This window comes from Anomalospiza imberbis, chromosome 3 (genome assembly GCF_031753505.1).
Source record: "Anomalospiza imberbis isolate Cuckoo-Finch-1a 21T00152 chromosome 3, ASM3175350v1, whole genome shotgun sequence".
Taxonomy (NCBI): Eukaryota; Metazoa; Chordata; class Aves; order Passeriformes; family Viduidae; genus Anomalospiza; species Anomalospiza imberbis.
In genome coordinates, this window is record NC_089683.1 from 58,534,669 (window position 1) to 58,556,722 (window position 22,054).

General features: G+C 37.5%; 1 protein-coding gene and 1 long non-coding RNA gene across 3 annotated transcripts in view; one reads left to right on the forward strand and one right to left on the reverse strand.

Moving 5' to 3' along the window:
* CCDC170 (coiled-coil domain containing 170) overlaps positions 1 to 17,351 on the forward strand; it is a 34,093-nt gene extending 16,742 nt beyond the window's left edge. Inside the window, exons 7-12 of one of the 2 annotated variants that reach the window (XM_068184598.1) lie at positions 5,591 to 5,938; positions 8,567 to 8,767; positions 10,556 to 10,729; positions 11,488 to 11,730; positions 12,609 to 12,845; positions 16,347 to 17,351. In XM_068184598.1, coding sequence (XP_068040699.1) covers positions 5,591 to 5,938; positions 8,567 to 8,767; positions 10,556 to 10,729; positions 11,488 to 11,730; positions 12,609 to 12,845; positions 16,347 to 16,520 — 1,377 coding nt within the window. In that variant the 3' untranslated portion in view covers positions 16,521 to 17,351. The remainder of the gene's footprint in view (positions 1 to 5,590; positions 5,939 to 8,566; positions 8,768 to 10,555; positions 10,730 to 11,487; positions 11,731 to 12,608; positions 12,846 to 16,346) is intronic. The other variant, XM_068184599.1, reaches the window with a different exon arrangement.
* Positions 4,623 to 13,525, reverse strand: LOC137470858 (uncharacterized). The gene is made up of 3 exons (XR_010997274.1): positions 13,176 to 13,525; positions 6,170 to 6,243; positions 4,623 to 4,682 (listed from the first exon to the last, which is right to left on the reverse strand). It is a non-coding gene; the product is annotated as an uncharacterized lncRNA (long non-coding RNA).
* Positions 17,352 to 22,054: the final 4,703 nt, after the last annotated feature.

A 22,054-nucleotide genomic window follows, 5' to 3' on the forward strand; every position in this document is an offset into this window, starting at 1 on the left:
GAAAGGATGGATGAGCAAAGTGCATTTCTGTAGCAATTTTCCTTATTGCTTTGCACTTTGAGTGATGTCTGTGGAAAGGAAGCAGTTTAGTGAAGCCAGAACGAAGATTTCCTGCAGATGAAACGGTGCAGTTAAAGCTGGTGGCCAGAATGTGAGAAAATAAGAGAAGAAACTTAGACTGCTAAATACGTAGCTGAGTGGTGTGAGATTGAGTTTGTAGGAATTTTTAACATAAAGACAACCTTGTGCAAATGAGTTTTCCAAAGTAATACAGCATTTTCCCCACCCCTGGCATTCCTCTTTTCCTGAAGAAGAGACACCCACCATACACTTTAAAGGATATAGTGTTCTGATTTGGTTGTAAGCAAAATACTTAGGAGATGAGAAATAGCTGGCAGCCTGCTCTGGAAAAGAAAGAATTTGTGGGGAAGATAAATGTAAGTACCACAAGGGTAATAAATTTTTCTTACTGCTGAAAATAGTTCTTACCAAGCTGTGTACAATTTTCTAAGACTCAATGGAACTGAGAGAGCCTGCACCAAAAGCTTAAACAGGTCCTTTTTGAGAACATTTTGTTTTCATGCTTCACTTCAAACACAGGTGTATGAGGAAGAACAGAGTGTAGTTTTCTCAGTAAGCCAGAATCAGGAGATGTTTTAAACCAAGATCAGGGCTCCATTTGTGGTTTGTTTTTCAAGATTGCTTTGACTGCCAAAACATTTACCAAGTTGAGCTATTTTCTGAAAAATATTTTCCTATCGTTATTTTGCATGTGCCAAATACATAATTTATTTAACCAATTTTAGAGAAATATCTTTCTAAATTATTAGCATTGCCTTTCAAAAGCATTGCCTTTGAAAAGCCCCATCTGCATAGAGGCTGCAGATTCCTCCAGTGCAATTTCAGTTTAGCGACTTACATTTGCAGACACTGAGTAAATTTGTTGAGAAGGTTTTGTGTTCACAAAAGAATATGAAGAAGTTCAGTATTGAAAAAGAAAGTAAAAAAACCCAAAAAAATACATCCTCACGTGTGTAGTGTGGGATCCCCTGTTCCCTTGATGGGTGTCTGGCTTGGTTACAGGAGGGGCCCCAGTGGCATAAGTCAGTCTGACTTCACCGCGTACTTCATGCTGCACAGTTTAAGCGCATGAACGGAGCTGCATGTGTTGTGACATGTTCCCCTGTCAAGGTGAGAAGCAGAAATCCATACTGTTCCTGTGCCAGAAGACTCAGACTTGGCTATGTCTTTCTGGGCTGTTTTCTGGACTTAATTAATGGAATTGCCTGTAGCTGAATTTACCCAACAAGTGACTCTTGCCTGCCTGTGCCAACAGCTCTCAGGGCCAAATATTTTGGCCATCTTCAGATGGAGATGGCAGCCCATTTCCCCCAATTTTCTCTTTAAATTCTTCCTAAGTCTATAGAGACCATCACACTGTTCTGTCAGTCATCTCCACCAAGATTTGGCCACCACACTGTTTCCTGCCACCCCTCTGAATTTTTTTTAATTGCCTGTTTTAATTGCCAGGTAGTTCTCCACTCCCATTCCTTAGGAATTCTATGAATTTCTTCTCTTGATCAGGTGCTTTATTTTAATGTCCCAGGAGGAAGTAGCTGCCTTTATTCAAAAATTCTTACTGAATAAAATGAAAGCCAGTTAATTACATTTAAGGTTAATATATTTAAAGTATTCTTTAGCATGTTTGATACTTGAGTATTTGTTGCAGTTAGCTGGGCTCCATTTGAGGAACATTTACAAGTGAACAATCATTTTATCTGTTCCCCTCTCAGTCTCACTGCATGACAATATCAAGCAGCAAAGAATAAAAGCCAATAATTCCTGAAACTAATAAAAGTAAAAAAAGGAATTCAAGAAGCTGGTTTTTTCCTAATCTATTATTTTTATTTATTTCTGAATATATTCTTCTATTTATTTCTGAATTTCTCATGTTTCTGATGGGATATTGCAAGATTTTGCTCCTGGAAATCTGTAAATATTGTGCATACCTTTATTATGGCTGCATTGGATATCAAATTTGCATTTGATGAAAAACAATGTTTAAATCCTGCCCAGATTTCTAGGCTGAGAATCAGAATACCTGAACTTTCTTTCTTTATTTCCAGAGAGTGACTATTGATTATGATAATAATAATTAGAGAATGATAAAATTCTTTGAGAGTGTCTGTAGGTCCTCTAAAATGTCTTACTTACTCTAACCAAATTTCTTTTTAATATTTAATAAATTCCTCTATGGTATTTATCTAAGATATAGAAGAGAATGCATATATTCTTCTGCATTAATTTAAATACAGCATTGCCACAGATGAGCCACAAGAACTAGTAAACTGTCTTGCTCTGTTTCACATCTTTGCTGATGGTTCAGCCTGGAAATATTTGTGATTTCCCTCTGAAGTGTTATTTTAAACATTTGTTTTGCAAAGATGTGTACCATGCAAAATCTTTAAAGAACATAGTTGAAATGTACGCAAGCTATTTTAATTAATACAAATACGTCTGCATTTACTACTGATGCAAAATTAACCAAGAAAATACTCTTCAGTATTCAATATTGGCTTATATTGTTATGTTAATGAACAAAATAGATCTAAGTAGTTTCTAACTAATATAAACATATTAAAATAAATCAATTTTATGAAAAGAGTTAATTAAAATATGAAAACCTTATTTAAGGAATTTGATTGGACTTGAGAAACATGGCTACATTTTGAATATACCCAAATACTTAGATCGTAGGACAGACAGCCAAATGATAAATGATTTTAGGTTTTTCTTGTACCAACAGATAAATACAAGAAGTTTCTCAGAACCTGGATTTTTTTGTTTGTTTGTTTTTAAGATGTCATTAAGAAAATACATATTAGAGACAGGTTTCAGCAGGCATCACAGATTATTTCCAGATTGAATCATTTGAGAAGATAGGAGATAAGAGGAAACTAGTTTACAATCCTTATGGTATAACAGTAGTAACTGGAGGTGTAGCTGGTGTAAGAATTGATCTAGATAATACCTGCATTCTTTTAATACCTTATTATTAATGTTAATGTAATGTGGGGTCTTTTTTGTATATGTATATGTAGTTGACTTCAGTCTATTGAGAGCATGCTGCTGACTGGGGTGTCAGTATTAATAAAATCATAGAATTTAGGTTGGAAAAGACCTGTAAGTTCATGGAGTCCAACTGTTAACCCAGCACTGCCAAACCCACCATTAAACCATGTCCCTAAGTATCCTGTGTACAGTATCCTGTATCCTAATATCCTGTATATCCCTAAGTATATATCCAGGGGTGGTGCCTCCACCACTTATTTCCCTGGGCAGCCTGTTCTAGTGCTTCACAGATCTTTTGATGAAGAATATTTTCCTAATATCCAATCTAAACCTCCTTTGCCACAATTCAAGGCCATTTCCTATGTTTCTTAACTGGGAGAAGAAATCGACCCCTACCTGGCTCCAGCCTCCTTTCCGGCAGTGAGAGTGATAAGGTCTCCCTTGAGCCTCCTCCAGTTTAAACACCCCCAGCTCCTACAGATCCTCCTCATCAGACATGTGCTCCAGACCCTTCACCAGCTCCGTTGTCCTTCTCTGGACACCAGAGTACCTCAATGTCCTTCTTGGAGTGAGGGGCCCAGAACTGGACATAGCGCTCGAGGTGCAGAGTACGGGGGGACAATCCCTGCCCTGCTCCTGCTGGCCACACTATTGCTGATCCAGGCCAGGATGCCATTGGCCTTCTTGGCCACCTGGGCACAGCTGGCTCATGCTCAGCTGCTGTCAATCAGCACCCCAGGTGCTTTGATGCCAGGCAGTTTCCCAGCCACTGTTTGGTGGCTTGTACTTCTTTATTTTAGACCTTGATCTTTTTAATAAACTATGTTTGTTTTCAGATGTTCACAATTTTACAAGCTGGTGATTAGGTAAGATCCCTGGTACTGGCAAACCATTTTAGCACTGCCTTTCTGAAAGGAAAAATACACACTGCTGAAAACTGTAATTGAAATAAATGACTCTTTATTCTTTGCTGTAATTACCATAATGTAGTTCTGAGTGCAGGTGGGAATTTTCTATTAATAGGACTTGTCTAGATTAAAAAAGAGAAATCGGCAAGGAATCAGGCCAACATTTGTTTCTAAAACAATTCTAAAATTACTTCAGAAATGTGTAATAACAAATAATTCCTAAATGGCAGGGGTTGCTTTTATTTATGTCTTTGCATGTTTGCCTTTTCATAGCTATTAAAATTTTAGTATTTTTAGTATCATATTTTTTATATTTTATTTCCTAAAAGTGCCCTCCAAACTCCTTTTTTTTTGGCCACACTCCCTGCTGATCTACAGAATTGTTCCCAGATTTAACTGCTTGATTGGCAGGTATTCCATTAATACAAATGACATATTATGCTCCACTCTGCAAGCACACGCAGACCCAGACAGACCCTTGAGTAACCACCACATTCATAACTGCTCCTGGAACAGTTCTTTAACTCCAGTGTGCACAATCTTAACTCATATCAGTCCACTTACTGAGCTTCTACTTACCACTGAGACCTCCAGAAGAATCCTCTAGTAATTTTGTGTCATGGGTGAAATGTTATTCTTTCCTTTTGTCTCATGTGTGAAATAATATTCTTTCCCATTTGTTCTTACCAATTAGAAAATGCCCTGAGAAATGAAGACCTAGTCTTTGCTGTACTTTTAGTTGGTCTTGCTGCAAATATTTTTCTTGTATATGTATGTGTAAGCACTCTTGGTATTGTGAGGAAAGGAGAGGCACACAATACTATACTTCTTTATGTTTAGATGGTTATTTATATTTATTTTTTTCTGTCATAATTTGTTTTGGTGTCATGGGTCAGGATGCATAATTCTTTCTGTCTGCTCTGACCAATTATGTCAGTATCTATATACAACTGATATAGATACATATGTATTGGCTATATTTTATTCCTTCCCAATCAAGCCTTGATTTGTCTGGTCCCCCACTTCTCATTTCTGTGAATAAATAATCTCAGGAATTTTTGTTGCATTCAGATAAACTGATCTCAGAAATCACCTCTTATCACCGTATTCAGGAAGATTATGTCTATAGTTTTGGTCAGCTCTGAATTGTCAGGCAGTTGGAGTTGATCATCACTGCAACTCCCTTCCAACTGAAATATTCTGTTCTATCCTACCCTTCCCCTCTCAGTTGTAGTACTTTGGCTTTATTTGTGATACATCTTTTTCACTGCTTGTTTTTCAGGCAGTATTATCTGGATGGAAAAGTAAGATTTCAATAGTTTTACAATAAAAAATTTGGTTTCATTCACCTGGAAATTTTATTTATGTATTCCTTTTTGCAAACCAATATAAGAGGTTAGGCTTTAGTGTGATAACAGCAGACTTCAGGTTTTCATCAATTTCAGTGGCAGTTCCCCGATGAGACCCTGATGTTGAGCAAATATGAGGAATATGGCTCCTAGTTTCTCTGTCTGCAGTACCTGCTCCTGAGTTATTCCTTAATTTGTGTGTTGTGGAGAGGGTTTCTAACTGATTTTAAAAACCTTGTTTAATTTTTTCATGCACTTTAGGATCTTGACAGTGCTATAATAAAGAGGCAGAGTTTAGAGATGGAGATCAGAAACCTCCAAGAGAAACTGACTGTTAACCAGAAAGCTTTGGACACCTCAAAGCAGGAGCTGCACAATCTGAAGAAATCTTCCAGTGAGTTAGACGCAAACTTGAAGAGTAGCAGAGAAGAGGCCAGGATTGCTCAGAGCTCTTTAGAGGCTTTTAAAGAAGAAATTGCTACCCTGCTCAGCTGTGAATCTGCAATAGTTAAACCTTCTGAGAAGGCCATTTTGGAGAGGATCCAAGAAATAAATTGCAAAGAGGAGAATAAAGAAATAGTAAGTCAGCAACTACCACACTTGCCCAATGTGTGTATTTATAGGGGAAAAGCATCTATGTTTTACTAAGCAGGAAGAATTCAGAAATTAAATTAATAATGGATGATGTTAAGAAGAAAAGATTTGGAATGGTCTTTCAGTTACAACATTGAAATTTGGTTTCTGTGCCAGCAGACATCAAAGGTGGCTGGTTGCTATGATTTAGTAAAACCTGTGAACAAGTATGGATTTGCTGCTACAATGGTGACTTCAAGAACTGACTTCTTCCTCAAAGCAAATATAATTGATGAGTTGCCATAGGCAACTTCTTTCCCTCCAATCCTCAAAACCTACACCTAAAAATAAAGATGTGTTTTTACACTTACAGCTAAACACTATTCAGCATACAAAGAAGGTAAAAGGAAGGCTGTGGCTTGAGACATTTGGGCTGGTGGTTTGCAAAGGTGTGTTTGAATGTATAGATAGAGAAGGGACAGCTCAGGAGAAAGGTGAATCAGAATGCAGCCTGACCAATGTCAATATCCTGACACTGCACTGAAGTTTCTCACTTGCTTGCTTACTATTTATTAATTTTGTCAGTGATGACTATTTATATAATTAAAAGTCACATACTAAATCCAAAGCTGCTTTCAGTGAGCCACTGAAATCCAGCTCTAATATTCTTGCCAGATTTTGAAATTCTAGCATCTCCTGCCTATGTGATAGTTTTTAATGACAGCAAATGGTTTTGTATTTTGTCCAAGGCTGGAAATAGTTCTTGAAAATATTCTGTGCATTTTGGTGAAGTACTTAAAAAAAAACAAAACCAAAAACCTGTGACATTGGTCTTCTTGCCTACCTGGGCACATTGTTGACTCAGTTTCAGCCAGCTGTTGACCAGCACCCACACATCCTTTTCCACCACACAGCTTCTCAGCCACTCTGCCCAGCCTGCAGCAATGTTGTGACCCAAGGGCAGGACCTGGCACTTGAAACTGGCACTTTGCCTTGTTCAACTTCATACATTGGCATAAGCCCATTGATCCAGCCTGCCCAGATCCCTCTGCAGAGCCGTCCTACCCTCCTGCAGATCCACACTCAGACCTTGCTTTGTGTCACATGTAAAATGGTTGTAGTCTGAAATTATCCAGTAGCCACATTAAAACAAAAAGCAGGAAAGGGGTTTTTATTTTGCAGGTTGACTGATCAAGCTGCATTAGTCATAGGAATGAGAAGTTGTGGAGGTCAGAACTACAGGACCCAAAATGCAGCCTCTATAAGATGATGGATTAGGCATGGGTGGGTAAAAAGGCTGCAATGCTGTTTTAGGAAATGCCTACCTTGTGTGTTGTCCCTAAGCCAAGGATGAAAGTTGCACCAGGATGCCCCAGGATAATAAAATGACAGCTTCTGCTCTGCTTCTGTGGTATAGTCCTTCTCTTTCTCATGTTTATGGATCTTTGAAGCCTCTAAAACCCCCTCTGCAACCTGATAAAGGGGCTTTAGGTTCCCTGGCAGTAGCACATCTGTGGGGGAATAAGTTACTGAAATTTTTGTTCCTGGTGGGTGATGTGAAATGCAAAACAGCATAAAATATGTTTGAGAGTTCTTGCAGATTTATTATTGTTTAGTGTTGTCTACTGCATGAGTATTAGTAATTTCTCAGTGTTTTTAGGCAAGCTGGTGGCAAACTGTTTGCATTTAATTGCAGTTTGAGTTGGAAATCTTTCAGTGCCATTAAAATTAATGAGAGCTCCGTGTACTTACTGTTAATTTTATTACACAGGAACCAACAAGATGCTTAAAATTAAGAGGCTGCTTGGAGATGAGTGTCTGAACACTGAGTTTCAAATGCACTATAGTTAACTATGTGACCAAAAAATTATATGACAGTAAAAAGACTACAGAACGAAACAAGCAACTTGGTGTATAGAACTGCCTTTCAGTATTTGGCAGTAGTGTAACCATATACTTTAAAGCATTTAACTTATAAATAGTTTACAGCTTAAAATCCATTACATTATATGCAGGTGTTGTAAAGTTAACAGTGAAGAATTAGAAATTTTTTCAAAATTGTTCTAGTACCTTGTTTTGAGATTTTATCCTTTTATCCTGTGGCTCTGGCTAGATTACAGAAATTACTATTACTAATATTTTTTAAAGCACAATCTTTTGAGCACTGCTTAACAGTAACCAGTTGGGAAACACTCCACTGAGACTTAATTATCCATATCTACATTCTCGCCTACATGCTGCATGTATTTTCTAAATAACTTATATGCTTTTTCTAATCACCTCCTCAATGGAATAGTGATTTCTTTGGCTTATTTCAAGGAATGATAGCTGACTGCCAGGTATTGCTGCTGTCCCCACAAATTTGGAATTTTCTGTCTGAATTACTTTGTATCTGTACACAATATCTGAATTGATTTTTTAATATACAGCAATACCATTTAGTCATTTGACTTATTTAAAGTATCTGCTGTTCACTTTTAGGTGTCTCCACTTCTGCAATTTTTTGCTGGTGGTTACAGATTTTTCTTTTTGACTTTTTAAAATGCATATATTTTAAAGATAGATAATTTGCCCTATTTTTAATAATTTGTTGATTTATCTTTAATATTTTTCTAGCATTTCCCATGTAACCCCATATGCTTTGTTGGTTTGCTTGCTCCCTAGATGGTATCTCAGCTTGAAATGCAATTAGCTAAATCGACTAAAGCTTTGGAAAATCAGACCAGATTGTACCATGAAGCCCTAGAGAGGAGCAGGAAAGCTGAAAAATGTTCTGAGAATTTCCACAATCAACTGAAGCACTTGGAAGAGGAATTATTAACTGGAGACCTGATGCAAGATGGCTTGAAGCTTGAAAAACAAAAAGTAGTTGCACACATTATTTACTTTTGAATAGAAGTCACTAAAGGCAGAGACTCAGCTCATTGTATTGCATTAGTCTATGGGAGCACTGCAAGTAATGTGAAATAGCAAAGTCAGACATCATGTAGGGAGTAATAATACCTTTTCTTTGACCAACAATTGCAGTTGGAAGATGTAGCTAAGCTTTTGAGTTCCAAGTCCATTACTGTGAAACAAAACAAACAAAAAACCCGCCCCCCCCAAAAAAAAAAACACCAAGCGAAAAAAACTCCTAAAACCAAGCTACACCCCAAAACCAGTACCCCATCAGAAGTCCTTCAATTATTCTTTGATGTCAAAATTTCTCTCATCTCTATGTCTTTCTCTAAAACATTATCTGGTCTGCAATTTTTCAAGATCTTGTAGACTTTCATTCTTTTGTATTATTAGACAATCATGACTACTAGGGTTTTTTGTCTAATTGTTTGAATGAACACACTGTTAGCCTATAACTCATTCACGTACCAAAGAGGTTGATAAATGACATAGTACCTGGAAAGCCAAACACTACAGCTACAAAAAGCAAAGTTGCAGCATGTTGCCAGGCCAGGATTAATGCTTAGAGGAATCAAAAATTTTGTGCTATTTGCTTTGACTTAGATTATGATAAAATAACTTTTTTGAATGAAGCATCACATTGGGACAGAACCAGAAAAAGAAGCTGTTCCTTCTGCTTTGCTTCCTCTGTGAATAACATGTGGCCCTAGATTCTTAAATTATTCTCTAGATTTTGCTGCAATGAAGAGATTTTTTTTGTAATTTTTTTTCTGTCAATGAATAACTGCAGTGCTTTCCTCTTCTGCTGCTGTTTTTAATTTTTTGAAGCAGAAATATCATGAAGCCAAAACAATGGTAATGTCGTAATGAACAAATGGTGAAAGTGGTTTATTGGTGGGGTTTTTTTTGTTTGTTTGTTTTTTTTTTTCTTTTTATTTATTTTGTTGGTTCTTTGCAAAGATAATGGTTTGCACCAGAAGTAAGAGGAAATGAAGGGAAACAGTTCTTAGTGAGAAGGAGGGTTCTGGATTTTGCAAGAGAAGCTAATTGAGAGCAAGAGACTAAAGCAATTTTTAAAGAGCAGGTAGGGCAGGACGAAAGAAGGAAAAATTGGATTGAATACTATTAATTATCTGTATGTGTTCACATCAGTAAACCAGATGGAGATGCAATTAAAATAACCTTAAAAGCAATTTGTAAACCAGTAACTTATCTCTAAACCTTGCTGTTCCGAAGAAGGGCTGGAGGCTGACTGTGTTAACATTCCTGCATCTCCTCAGGCTACGTTGTATGTCATTCACGGCATCACTGGTACCAGTTCCCTCTGTTTGAGAGCTCACAGCACGGGGCAATCCCAGCACTTGCAGTATTAGTTAGGACACAGCTGCCAATTCTGACTTCTCCCTGCCAGTGCACGGCCATGTAAATCAACAGAGCTCCAGACAAGAACTGGAGTCAGAAGCAGGGACCTACCTATTGCTGCAGAGAAGCAAACTCCAATTTTTCTTGCTAAGAAGATAAATACAGTAGATCCAGGCCATTTATGGACAAAGTAAGTGTTGATTAAAAAAGGATATAGGAAGAATTTGCAGTTGTGTCAGGAGTGTGCCCAATTACACCCTTTCAGTGTATTATTTCTTGTAGTGTACTTGTACATGTTGTTGGCTGCCTCTATAGTTGGGATTGCTTTTAAAGCGTACTTCATGACTTTTAATGAAATTTTATTGTTCTTCTGCCCACTTTCCCACATCTTAGTATCTGAAATTTCTGGAGCAACTTAATGAGAAGATGAAGCTGGATAGTCTAGCAGCAGAGGTTGGATTTGATATGACTATGGATGTGATTCTGGCCCGGGTAGAGCAGTTGGTGAAACTGGAAGGGGATGCAGTGGTTGAGAACAAGACTGCGGCATACAGCCTCAGAAGGAAGGTATGCAAAAAAGACATACCATTCAAAGATAAACATATGGCTATGTTTCTGTAGAAGCAGCAGACTGTATATGTGCAAGGAATTTCAAAGATATCCATGACATAAAAAGAAGATAAGTGAATATTTGGAAACTGTACAAAAAGGCTACATATTGAAATAATAAACCCATCAGCTGGTTGAACATGATACCACTTTTCACAACTTCTTAAGAAAAAACTATGAAGTTACGGATGTTTATATCTGTATATTTGTCTACTTTTTAATATGCATTTATAGTTCTGTAAACAACTGCCATTAATATTTAAATCTAAAGGGATCTGCCAAGGAGGGATGCACATTACACAAACTTCTCTAGAAGCTAGTAGGGTCTTGGTTGTACTTCACCAAGGATTGCAGTGTTTCCAACAGGAACTGTTCTTTCATTCAGTTGATTCTACAGGAACAAGTCTGTTCAAATTTGTTCAAGCAGCCCTCTGTCATCCTGTTCTGACATAGGGAAAACTTTTGGGTTTAGGCTTGTCAGACTGGTATAGAGATGGGAATTGGGTCTGTTTAAGGCTTAAAACAATAGAAAAGCACAATGAATTGGTAATACAAGGAGTATCAAGTTAGGGTATATATGTTGATACTTCTTCACAAAGTTTTCAAGAGAGGAAAAGGAGTTCAGGTTATAAACATGAGGATTTAATTTGGTGATTATGTAATACCATGGTCTTTCACATTTATTTTTTCAAACGTCCTTGTGTTTGGAAATCAAGTTGAAGGCTCAGAAAGAAAAGCTTGAAAGCAAAGAGCTGCACATGAACCTTCTGCGGCAGAAAATAACCCAGCTGGAGGAAGAGAAGCAAGTAAGGACTGCCTTAGCTGTGGAAAGGGATGAGGCCAATCTCACTGTCAGAAAGTTACATAAGATGATAGAGAGGCTACAGAAGCAGCTTGATCTGGCAAGGCAAACAAATACTGATCTCAAAGCCAAGCTGTCTGAAACCAGTGAACTTAAGGTGAGTTAAAAGATTACTTCTATCCATTTTTCTATTCCAGTTGCATACAGCTGGGCTTCATTTAAATAAATATGTTCATGGACAACTGCTCAAATCTAAGTGGCAAAAGCAAATATAATATTATAATGTTTTGGGTTTTTAAAAAATTTTCTCGTTATGCCTAGTAGCATCTGCAAAGCCCAATGTAAATTTTCGGGCTAATATAAGAAAAATACAATATATGCATCCCTTTATTTCCTGTTGGTATGACTGTCACGTATTTTCCTATGAGTTGCTCATAGAAGCAATTCATATCTCTTCTGATAAGCATGGGGGGAATATAACAGGCAAGATTCTAAATTTTAATTGTTTCTATGTTTCATTACATTGCAATAGTAATACATTACCTTCTTTTACTTAGGTGAATACAAGTAGTTTGCAGCCATTGATAGCTTGCCACCGCTAAGAGAAAGGAAGATTGATCTTATGTGACTTTGTGTCTTGTGACTGATGGAGTGAAATAGACAACTATGCACATGTTCCCACTGAACCATTTTTACCAGCAAAACATTTGACAACTCTTTTTAGTACTATTTTTCCAGGAGCTGGAAGAGAGTGAACCCTCACTGTGGATTTTCTTTTCTGTCCAGATACTTCTTTTCAGAAAACCTGTGGAAAATTAACTGTCTTTGAAGGAAAATTCTTTTTGTTAATTTTGTTGAAATAGGCCAGTATCCTTAAATAACTTTTCAGTTCACATGTACATGTGATGATTTAATGAAGAACCCAAAAGAAACCACACTAAAATGCTTATTCGTGATCATTCCTGATATTTTTATTGTTTGCTCAAGTTAGATGAAAAAGTATGGCAAATTTAACACTTCCTTATCTTATTGCAGATCAAAACTTTGGAGCAGAGCAGAACAATAGAGGAACTCAGTAAATCTCAAGACGAATTGGAAAGAATGAAAGAAAAAGCTGAGAAACAGCTTAGATCTGCCAAATCAGAACTTCTTTTAAAGGAGCATAAAGCTACTGAAGATAAAGAGAAAAACAAAAATATGTTAGAAGCAGTTACCAGTGAGATGAAGGTGCTTAAAACAACCCTTGCAGAACTAGCAAAAAGAGAGAGACAGGTAGGTGTATAGGTATTTGACAAGTGCTAGGTGTCCCTTAGAGTGTAGGAAATTGGTGTAGTGGAGCAGCTACCCAGCTGTGCTTTGAACTGTTCCAAACATTAAAAAACAAGGAAATTTTAGCTCACACTTTTGAGCCACAGTGACAGTTATAATTGCACAGCTATTCTGCAAGTTAAGTTTTGCAAGAGAATAATGAATACAGACATTATTTTCTTTGCTCATCACAAAATATTACATCACCTTTTAGAGAAGTATTAAAATGCTGTAAAATCCTAGTATCTTTCTTAAGAGATGTCTTTTTCCAGATATCTTAGGTATAAAACTTACCAACTTCTCATCTGTTTTCTTTTGTTTCTTGCACTTCTGTCTCTTGCACTTTCTCCTTGCCAGTTGTAAGAGATGCAACAAGACTAAGTGACAGGATGAAAGGAAGCAGCCTCAAGTTGTGCTGTGGGGGAGGGAGTTTAGACTGGACATTAGGCAAAATTTATTCACTGAAAGCGTAATCAGGCAGTGGGACAAGTTGCCCAGTGGAGTGGTTGAGTCACCAGTCCTAAAGGTATTTAAAAGACACCTAGACACGGTCTAGTGATGGACTTGGCAATGCAGGTTAGGAGTTGAACTTGATAATCTTAAAGGTCTTTTCCAACTTAAATGATTCAATGAGGCTGTCTTACTGTGTAACTGTGTATAGGCCATAAATTCAAAGGATGTTGGAGAGTACAAGAAACACCTAGAACTTTATTAGATTTCCCAGCTAAAAATTTTATGGCATATGTTTGCCTTAACAATGACTCTGGATGAAAATTAAGAATTCTATTTCAGAAAGTTAGTCTAGAAAAAGTTCTTTTTATTTACATGGAGAGAAGACCAACAACATGAGAATCTTTTTTCCCCCTGGAAATCTTTAGCACTGTTTCGTTTTATAACAAAGGTTAGAAATTTCAAAGGAAGATTTAATTTCTTCATACATCTCATGAGGAAACAAAGCATCCGACACAGAGAAGATGATGTTAATTATATGCAGGAAATTATTCCATGGAGTCATACATTGAATATTGTGCTAAAAGCATAAATTCAAATGTTGACTTTTTACTGTCTGAATCCAAGGGATTTCAAACCCCTTGAATACTGTTGCAATATTATTTGGACTTTTCTTTTTGTTCTCTTTCTGTTGAAATAAGACACCTTCTACTCTCTTGTAATTACAGTGTGAAAAAAAAATATAGTGTCTGCTTTTTACTTCCTCAAACCCCAGTGTCTTGGGTTAATGCTCTAAGTTGCATTTATTTCCTGTTTTTTACTTCTGATAATTTTACTCACTGAATGGAAGGTACAAAGAAAATTTAGCAGGAGTGTTGTTGTCTGCAGCATACCTTTGTGTTTGAGTCTTTAGTGATGTTTATCCTTTATTACTTCTCTCCTTCATCCAAAGGCTGGATCTTTGCAGAAAGCTGCCTTGATCATTCAATGTAAAGTCTGTATGAAAACAAATTCCAGCTTTGCTGCCTCCTTATCCTATCTGTGAGCCAGATGTTTTAAAAAAAATCTTTTTCTTCTGCTAAATATTGTTTGCCTAGCACACTGCAAGACCCCTGCATCAGTGACCTTCTGAACTAGTATAAGGATATAATATATGGGAACTTTGGGGTTTTGGTATAGTGTTGTTCCAGTGTTTGACCCAAGACATCTCACTGCCTTGGTAATACAGGTAGCTGGGATTGAATTCTCAAATCACAGAATTGTAGAATGGGTTGGATTGGAAGGGACCCTAAAGATGATCGAGTTCCAACACACCTCCCATGGGCAGGGACACCTTCCACTAAACCAGATTGTTCAAAATCCCATTCAGCCTGACCTTGAACACTTCCAGGGATGGAACAGCACAAGTTCTCCCTGGGCAAACCTGTTCCAGTGTCTCACCATGCTCCCAGTAAAGAACTTCTTCCTAATATCTAATCTAAGTGTTTTCATTTTAAAATCCTTCTCCTGTTTTCTATTTTCTATCCGTATATGATTGTGTAAAAAAGTGTTGCTCTTCTTTTTTTTTTTTTTTTTTTTTTTTGATAAGCCCCTTTATGTCCTGGAAGACTGTTATATGGTCTTCCTGCAGCCTTCTCTTCTCCAGGCTGAACAAGCCCAGCTCTCTCAGCCTGACTTCATAGAAGAAGTTCTTCAGCCCTCTGATCATCTCTGTAGCTCTCCTTGGGAATAGTTCTAACAGTTCCATGTCTGTCCTGTGCTGAGGACTCCAGATCTCAGCTCTGTTTTGTATGGGTTTCCATATTTGTGTTTCTGAATTGATGGCAGCTCCTCAGGGTTTGAAATAAACTGCCTTTGGCAAAGTCTTGGAAACTGAGACCTTGTTTTCTGGAAAGCTGCCAACCCTTTCCTCACAGATTTGACTGCTTTAGAATTCTGCACAGTGTTCTTGGGGTTGGAGACGTTTCAGGACTGTCTATCTTCTCCATATCCTTAGCCCTTGCCATGATTGCTGGAGTGAGGATGTTGCCACATTAGAACATGAGTCCAGATTCTTAATGGTGGTGATGATTTCGTGGCATTTTGAGTCTCTTTCATGCTTGGGAATGGGGATTCAAATAGAGAGCAATAAAAGCATATTTGGCATTCAAATAGAAAGCAATAAAATCACATTTTCTCAAAAAGTAACATTTTCCTCTTTTATGTGTTGATGATGAGGAGTATTAAGGCATTTGTTATTTTGGCTGTGTAATTTATTGTCTGTTCAAGAGGCCTTGAAGTTTGACTGATAATGATACATATTGTGATTTGAGAAGAGTAAATCAGCAGTGATGACAACTACTTGTGGATGTATATCCATTTGGAACTGCAGAGAGAAAGCTGGAGTCTTTAATTAATTACTTTACCAAATACTATTCCTATGACATTTTCAGCAGCTATGCACAGAAGAAAAACAAGCATTTTCTTAAGCTGCATCTTGAATTTGGGCTGTATCCTGATTCAAATCAAAGTCAGACCACAGGATGTGCCAAAAACTTCCACCTTTCTTCCAACTTCCTCCTTTCTTTTTTCTCAAGAAAGTGCAGGGTGGAGGGAAGAGGTGGCAGAGAGTGGTCAAGGACAAGCAACAACCTCTGCTCTGGGAAGTGCCCACCAGAGTTTCCAGTTTGTATAGTTTTTGGTCATCTGGGTCAAGTAAAAGTGTATTTTCCTCAGTTTTTGGAGTCGAAGGGAAGATATGCCTGTGAAATGTAGTAGAGAAACACTTGAAAACTGTTTTGTGTTTGAGATACTTGACATCTCAGCTGTTTGTGTTTTGGGATTTGATGTATGCCCCAAAGGGCTGTTTCTGTCCTCTTCTGCTCTCTGTATTGAGCAACAGCTGATACGCCTATATTTAGCACTGATAACACAAGTTATCAGTGTTGTGTTTGTATGTATGCCTATATGTACATGTTTTCCCTGACATCCCCTTTGCTTCCTATTTGATTTACTCCTTTCTGTTTGCTGTCGCAGCTGGCAGATTTCCGAGAGGTGGTCTCGCGGATGCTGGGCCTCGACATTGCCAGCCTGGCTCTTCCTGACTATGAAATCATTACGCGCCTTGAAGGGCTGATTCACTCCCATCAGCACCACTTCTTCCCCTGTGTCTGCCTCAAAGACGTGGCAAGAACCCCAAAGGAGCAGTAAAGAAACATCCAGTTTCTTCACTGGAACAAAGTAAAATTTTCTGTTTGCTTCCTTACCTGCTGGACCTCCATAGAAAACAGATCTCTATTTTTGTTTCCTATTCTAGAGACAGCAACCAGGGCTGATTTTTAGAACTTCAACAAAGAGGCTGATTGGAAAGGGTAGAGTCAAGCCAACAGCCTGGAGATGGCAAACAGAAAATCCCTGGGCAGCTTAATACTTCAGTTATGAAAATGACTTGAGGGCATCAACAATGCCCTCAAGTTTCAGCGCAGAGGCATTGAAGTCATGGGTCACCCAAGGTCAGCTCACAGTTTTGAGAAGTTACTGGATGTCTGCTTCAGTGGCATTCCTTGTGTTTTACCTCTAGGTGACAAGGATGAAATCCAGTAGGGGTTGTTCTGCTGCTGTTCTTTTTGGCACCTGGGACATCTCTGCATATTTACACATAACGGCTTTAATTTCAAGACAATGGTCTGCAAGTTAGAGGATTATCTCAATTTTGGAACAAGAGATTTTTTCCCCTTCTCTTGGTTTCTTTTGTCTGCTCGTATGACAAAACAAAAATTTCATTTTTGCAGCAAAGGCTTTCTCACAGAGTCCTGTCATGTGCTTCGTATAAATATATTTGGTAAAATTGAGTGTTGGCCTTGGTCATGATGTTTTGAAAAGTTTTCTTCTGCAAAGCTGCTGTATTCCTTGGGCAGTTAATCCACAGTGGCAATTCTTCTGAGTTAATGAAAATTTTAGAATTCTTATTCAGTACAGAAAATAGCTGAACTACTAAAGTGTTTATTTTCAGAGAAGTGATGATGAGGTGTACAAAACTACATCTTAGTAGTTTTAGTAAGAGTTAGTACCTCTTAGTAGTAACTACTTTCTGAGTGCTGTTGAATGTCATGATTTTTTAAAAAGAAATATAGACAATAAATCTGTTTTAATAGCACATTCAAACTTGATTCTGTGGTTTTAGTTTTCTCTTCCCATTATATATTTTGTATGGTTGTGCAGAACAGTAAAGACGACTTAGTTATTTTTGCCTTGACCATTTGTGGGCTTTCTACAGTATCACAGCAAATGATGACCCACTCAGTAAAACTGAACACACTATTTTAAGAAAAATAACAGTTTTTCAAGTAAGAGTGGTAATTTTAGTATCTGTCTGGGGACTCAAAACATGTTTTTATTTCATTTGCTTCTGAAGAATTGTTTCTCATGGACTTGCCGTAAAATAAAGAAATAAACACTCAAGCTTTTATAAAATCAGTCATTTGAGATGACAGAAATAAATCTTGCATAAATTCTTATGCTCCTGTGGCTAACTGGATTGAAATCAATTTACTTTTTTGTTTTGTAATGTAACATTATTTTATTATTTATTTATTATTTTGGGGGGAATGAATTCAAATGGAAAGAGAGCAGGTTTAGATTAGATATTAGAATTTTTTTTTTTTTGTGTGTGGGTAGTGAGGCACAGGTTGCACAGAGAAGTTGTGGATCCTCCATCCCTGGAAGTGTTCAAGGCTGGATGAAATGTAATTTTTAGGCATGATATGTTGATTGGGGATTTAGAGGGTGGAAAAGGTTGCAATAATTTTCTAATTCTTTGTGAGATAATACATGTAGTTTCATTTTGTGTTTTGTTGGTTTTATTGGCACTTCTTTTTGATTTATTACTAAAGAACAAAACCCATTTTCTTCATCCACATTAATAAATATCATACAAAACATGATTTACCGTATTTGAAAGTTAAGTAAATTGTGTTACAAATTCAGGTCCACTCAGCCTAGATAATACATTCATAACATTAAGAAATAGTCTCTGAGAGTGACACATTTAAAGTAAGGTTGCATTGTGGAATGATTTCCTGATGTCTGCAGTGAGACTTGAAGTCTCCTGTCAGGCCCATTAGCCTCGTCCCCTGCCACCCTGTGACCGTCCCTGGCATGAGCTGTGGAGTTCCAGCCCCACAGAAGCTACCAGCATGGGTCTCTAAATTATTTCAAAGGAGGCAGATTTTCACATGAAGTTCACAGCAATGCTTGATCAGTGGTTTGCATGTTAAGCCAGAAGAAAGAATAACGGTTTTCTAATGCCTTTTTTTTTTTTAGCCCAGCAGATCTGTATTTTCTGAAGCATTAATGCTTACCATGTTCACAAAGGAATGGGACCTATTATCTGACTACTAATATTCCCTGTATTTGCTTTAGTTTTGGAAGAGCACTGACATATTTCTCCATTTATCCAAAGAAAATAATTAAATAAATTAATAAGAAGCAATTTGATTTGAAAAAGTTCAGGTGATTTTTGACCTATATAATTTAAGTAAGCCCTGAAAAAAACTGACTTTCAAGTTTTTTTAAAGCTTGTTCCCTACAGCATTGAAGTAAGTCTTTCTTTTGGGAGAAAAATTAGAAGAGGCTTATGAATGTTTTGAACATTTTTTTCAAATGTTTTCTTCTTTTTTTAAACCAAGATGCATTCATCACAAGACAGGCATTGCAAGTGTGTATTAAGGTTGTGTCAGCAGACACTCCTCTTCCTGTAGGTAATTTTTACTAGTTTTGTCTGTATTAAAAAAGGTGTGGGATTAAGATCTTACTATCTGGTCATAATTACTCTTCTATTGTGGTAAAGAATATCAAATTCTTGATTTATCAATAGAATGCATACTGAAATAGAAGTAGTGGATGTTAACTCACAGAACAGTACAGCTACAGAATTACATTTTTTTCTCCAAATAACAGCTGAACTAACTCCAATGAAAACAACTTTACTAAATGTTAAGGCAAAACTCAACAAATTAAAATGTTGCAATTGTAGATATTAAAGTGAAATTACCTACATGCTATAACACCTTAAAAATAAAATCACAATTTTTGCCTATGCATCATATTATTGATAATACACTATTTGCAACACAGCAGAACCATGAATCAGAATATTAATGTAGTCAAATCATGATTCTCAAAAAAATTAAGTGCAAAAGTATTCAAGTACTTTACTAAATTAGAATTAAGATGCATCAAGACAGATCACATTAAATTACCCTTTGACTTCTGTTGCTCTGTAGTTTATTATTACAGTATAAAGCAGTTTGCTCGCTTTTCACATTTTCAGTGGATGTATGCATCATGAAAAATTCCTTACAGCTGTTCTGTTACTGGATTATTTTGCACATTATAATGGTGCAGAAGAGGGGAAATATGAATAACCCAAGTAATAAAATATTTTAATTTAAAAATAGCAGATGAGGAATCAGATACATTTTGAGAGAAAAAGTAATGTATTCTACCAAATTTTTCATGTGAAATAGAAGTATTTTGTAAGACTACAGGTTCTGACTTTTTCTCTTGACCATCTAAAATAAAAGGAGTGAAGAATGAAACAAAACAAAGTGAAATTCTCTAGGAAATTAGAGAAAAGAGATTTCTTAAACCACTGAAGTATACAAAACAAAATTAGTTAACTATGTGGAAAATAAAAAATGATAGCTTGCCAGAACAGAAACTGGAAAGAATGTTCAAAGATAATCCTTTTCAAATGGAAGATTTCAGATTTTTTTTTTTTCAAAACAAGTAAGAATCCTCTGTGGAAATACTTTTTTTTTTTTTTTTTTTTTTTTCCTGGAAGGCAGATGAGTTTATTAGATTGCACTCATAATTAGTGAGGAATAAGTGAGTCAGAAAAAAAATCTATGAAACATGTGTTTGAACAAAATAGTTTACTTTTCTGTCAGTTTTAAAGTCAGCTAATGACCCCTGAGAAAATGAAAAACACTTATTTTCAGAAGGGAACAAATAAAATAGTTGAGATATGGTATTTCATTTTTTCCCCTGTGACTACTTACACTTTGGATAGGTAGAAGAAACAACACAAAGAAGATTGCAGAGTGTGAGCCAGTGGGCTCCAAACAGGTTCCAGGTAGAGAATCCAAGTGTCAGATGGCTTCTGGTAATGCTGGAGATGGGAGTGGAGAGCAGGGAGTCTCACCAAACTGGGGGCTGGATAGGTTTTGGCCCCAGGTTATGTGTACCTTTTATAATTTTTGTTATAATTCAGTGTTTTTGTGAAATGATTTGGGCTTTTTTTTAAGGAATGTTAGTATGTTGGGTGGGGAGGTTGAGTACTTGGTTATGAACAAAACATTCCATTTTCTATTAATACTGTTTTTAAACAGGCCAATGGATGCAACTTAGTCTGAAAAAAAAATAACCTTGCCCACAAAACTCTGGGAGCTCTAATTACAAAACAAACACGTGATGGTACCCCGGGAATTCTGGAAGACCTTCCCCAGGGCTGGCAGCAACATACCAGCAGAGCTGACTCAGCCCTTTCCCCTCCTGGTCATGTTTTTGTACTGTGAGGAAGAGCACGGCCACGGCAGCTCTGGGGGCTGTGGCAGAGCATCGGAGGGAGCCTTGCAAATGGGAATGTAAATCTGGGCACACCAAAGAGGCACCTCTGCTCCCAACAGGGAGTGCCTCCAGCCTGAAAACTGCGTTTTGATTGATGGCTTGGGCTTCAGTTGGCATGAAATAAGGAACAGTAAGAGTATTTCTAGCACTAAGGCTATTTTACTGAGTATTTCAAAGTATTTCCTCTGTGTACCCTTCATACTGCAGCAGTGATGTAAAAATATGCAGTATGAATTATAAAGTAACAGTATGAATTGATATGGTCAGCCACTCTGGCTGACTTCTTGCCCTTAGAGGAGGTCAGAGACTCATCACTAAACCAACAGGCATCCCAAAGGACTGGCAGAAAAGCATGACTGGCAGCAACCTTTATCTGAAGACATTTTTTTTCTTAGTCTCTACATGCTGCATTGGGTTTGTTGTCGTTCACGATACTTTTCTCACCTGGATCTTTCCCAGATCACTTGCCTGCAGCAAAGTCTCTGTGGCCAGCCCTGTTTTTCATCCAGCAAAGTTTCACATCTGCATCTTGCAAGGAGCCCCAGCATCAGCTGGGTTGTGTAGGCTAGCTGGAGAAATCTGTCCATACTTTTGCTCTGCTGCCACTTTCCATCCCTCAGACCTGGCAGCCTCTTCCTGCACTTTATCTCTAATCAGGGTGTGATCTTTGCACGCTGTGCAGCATTCAGCAGACATCAAGACACAGCTGAATCTCTCGTGTAAGACTGCAGTGCCTTTTAGATGCTTCCTACCACCTTTAAGTATTTTTCTGGAGCTGACGGGGCAGGGACAGTCAGTCCATGCTTGTGTGGGTGGGAGAAAGAGCTGAAAGGTTTTGGTCAGCCTAGAGGATCCTACGAAGTAGCAGGGCTGTGTCAGGCATATGGCCACAAGGGGACAGATATGTACTGCGGGATCTGCAGGGGAGGTGGAGCTGCGAGAAGGTCCAATAACACAAGGGTAAAATGATGGCAGCAGACAAGCCAGGACAGGTGCAGATTCTTGTGAAGCAGACTGCAATGATTTTTATATCAGAAGTACTATAGCCATCAGTGTAGATGGATGGAATCCTGCAGATTATGGAGTAAAACTCCCTAAGAGCTTTCCTTAGACAT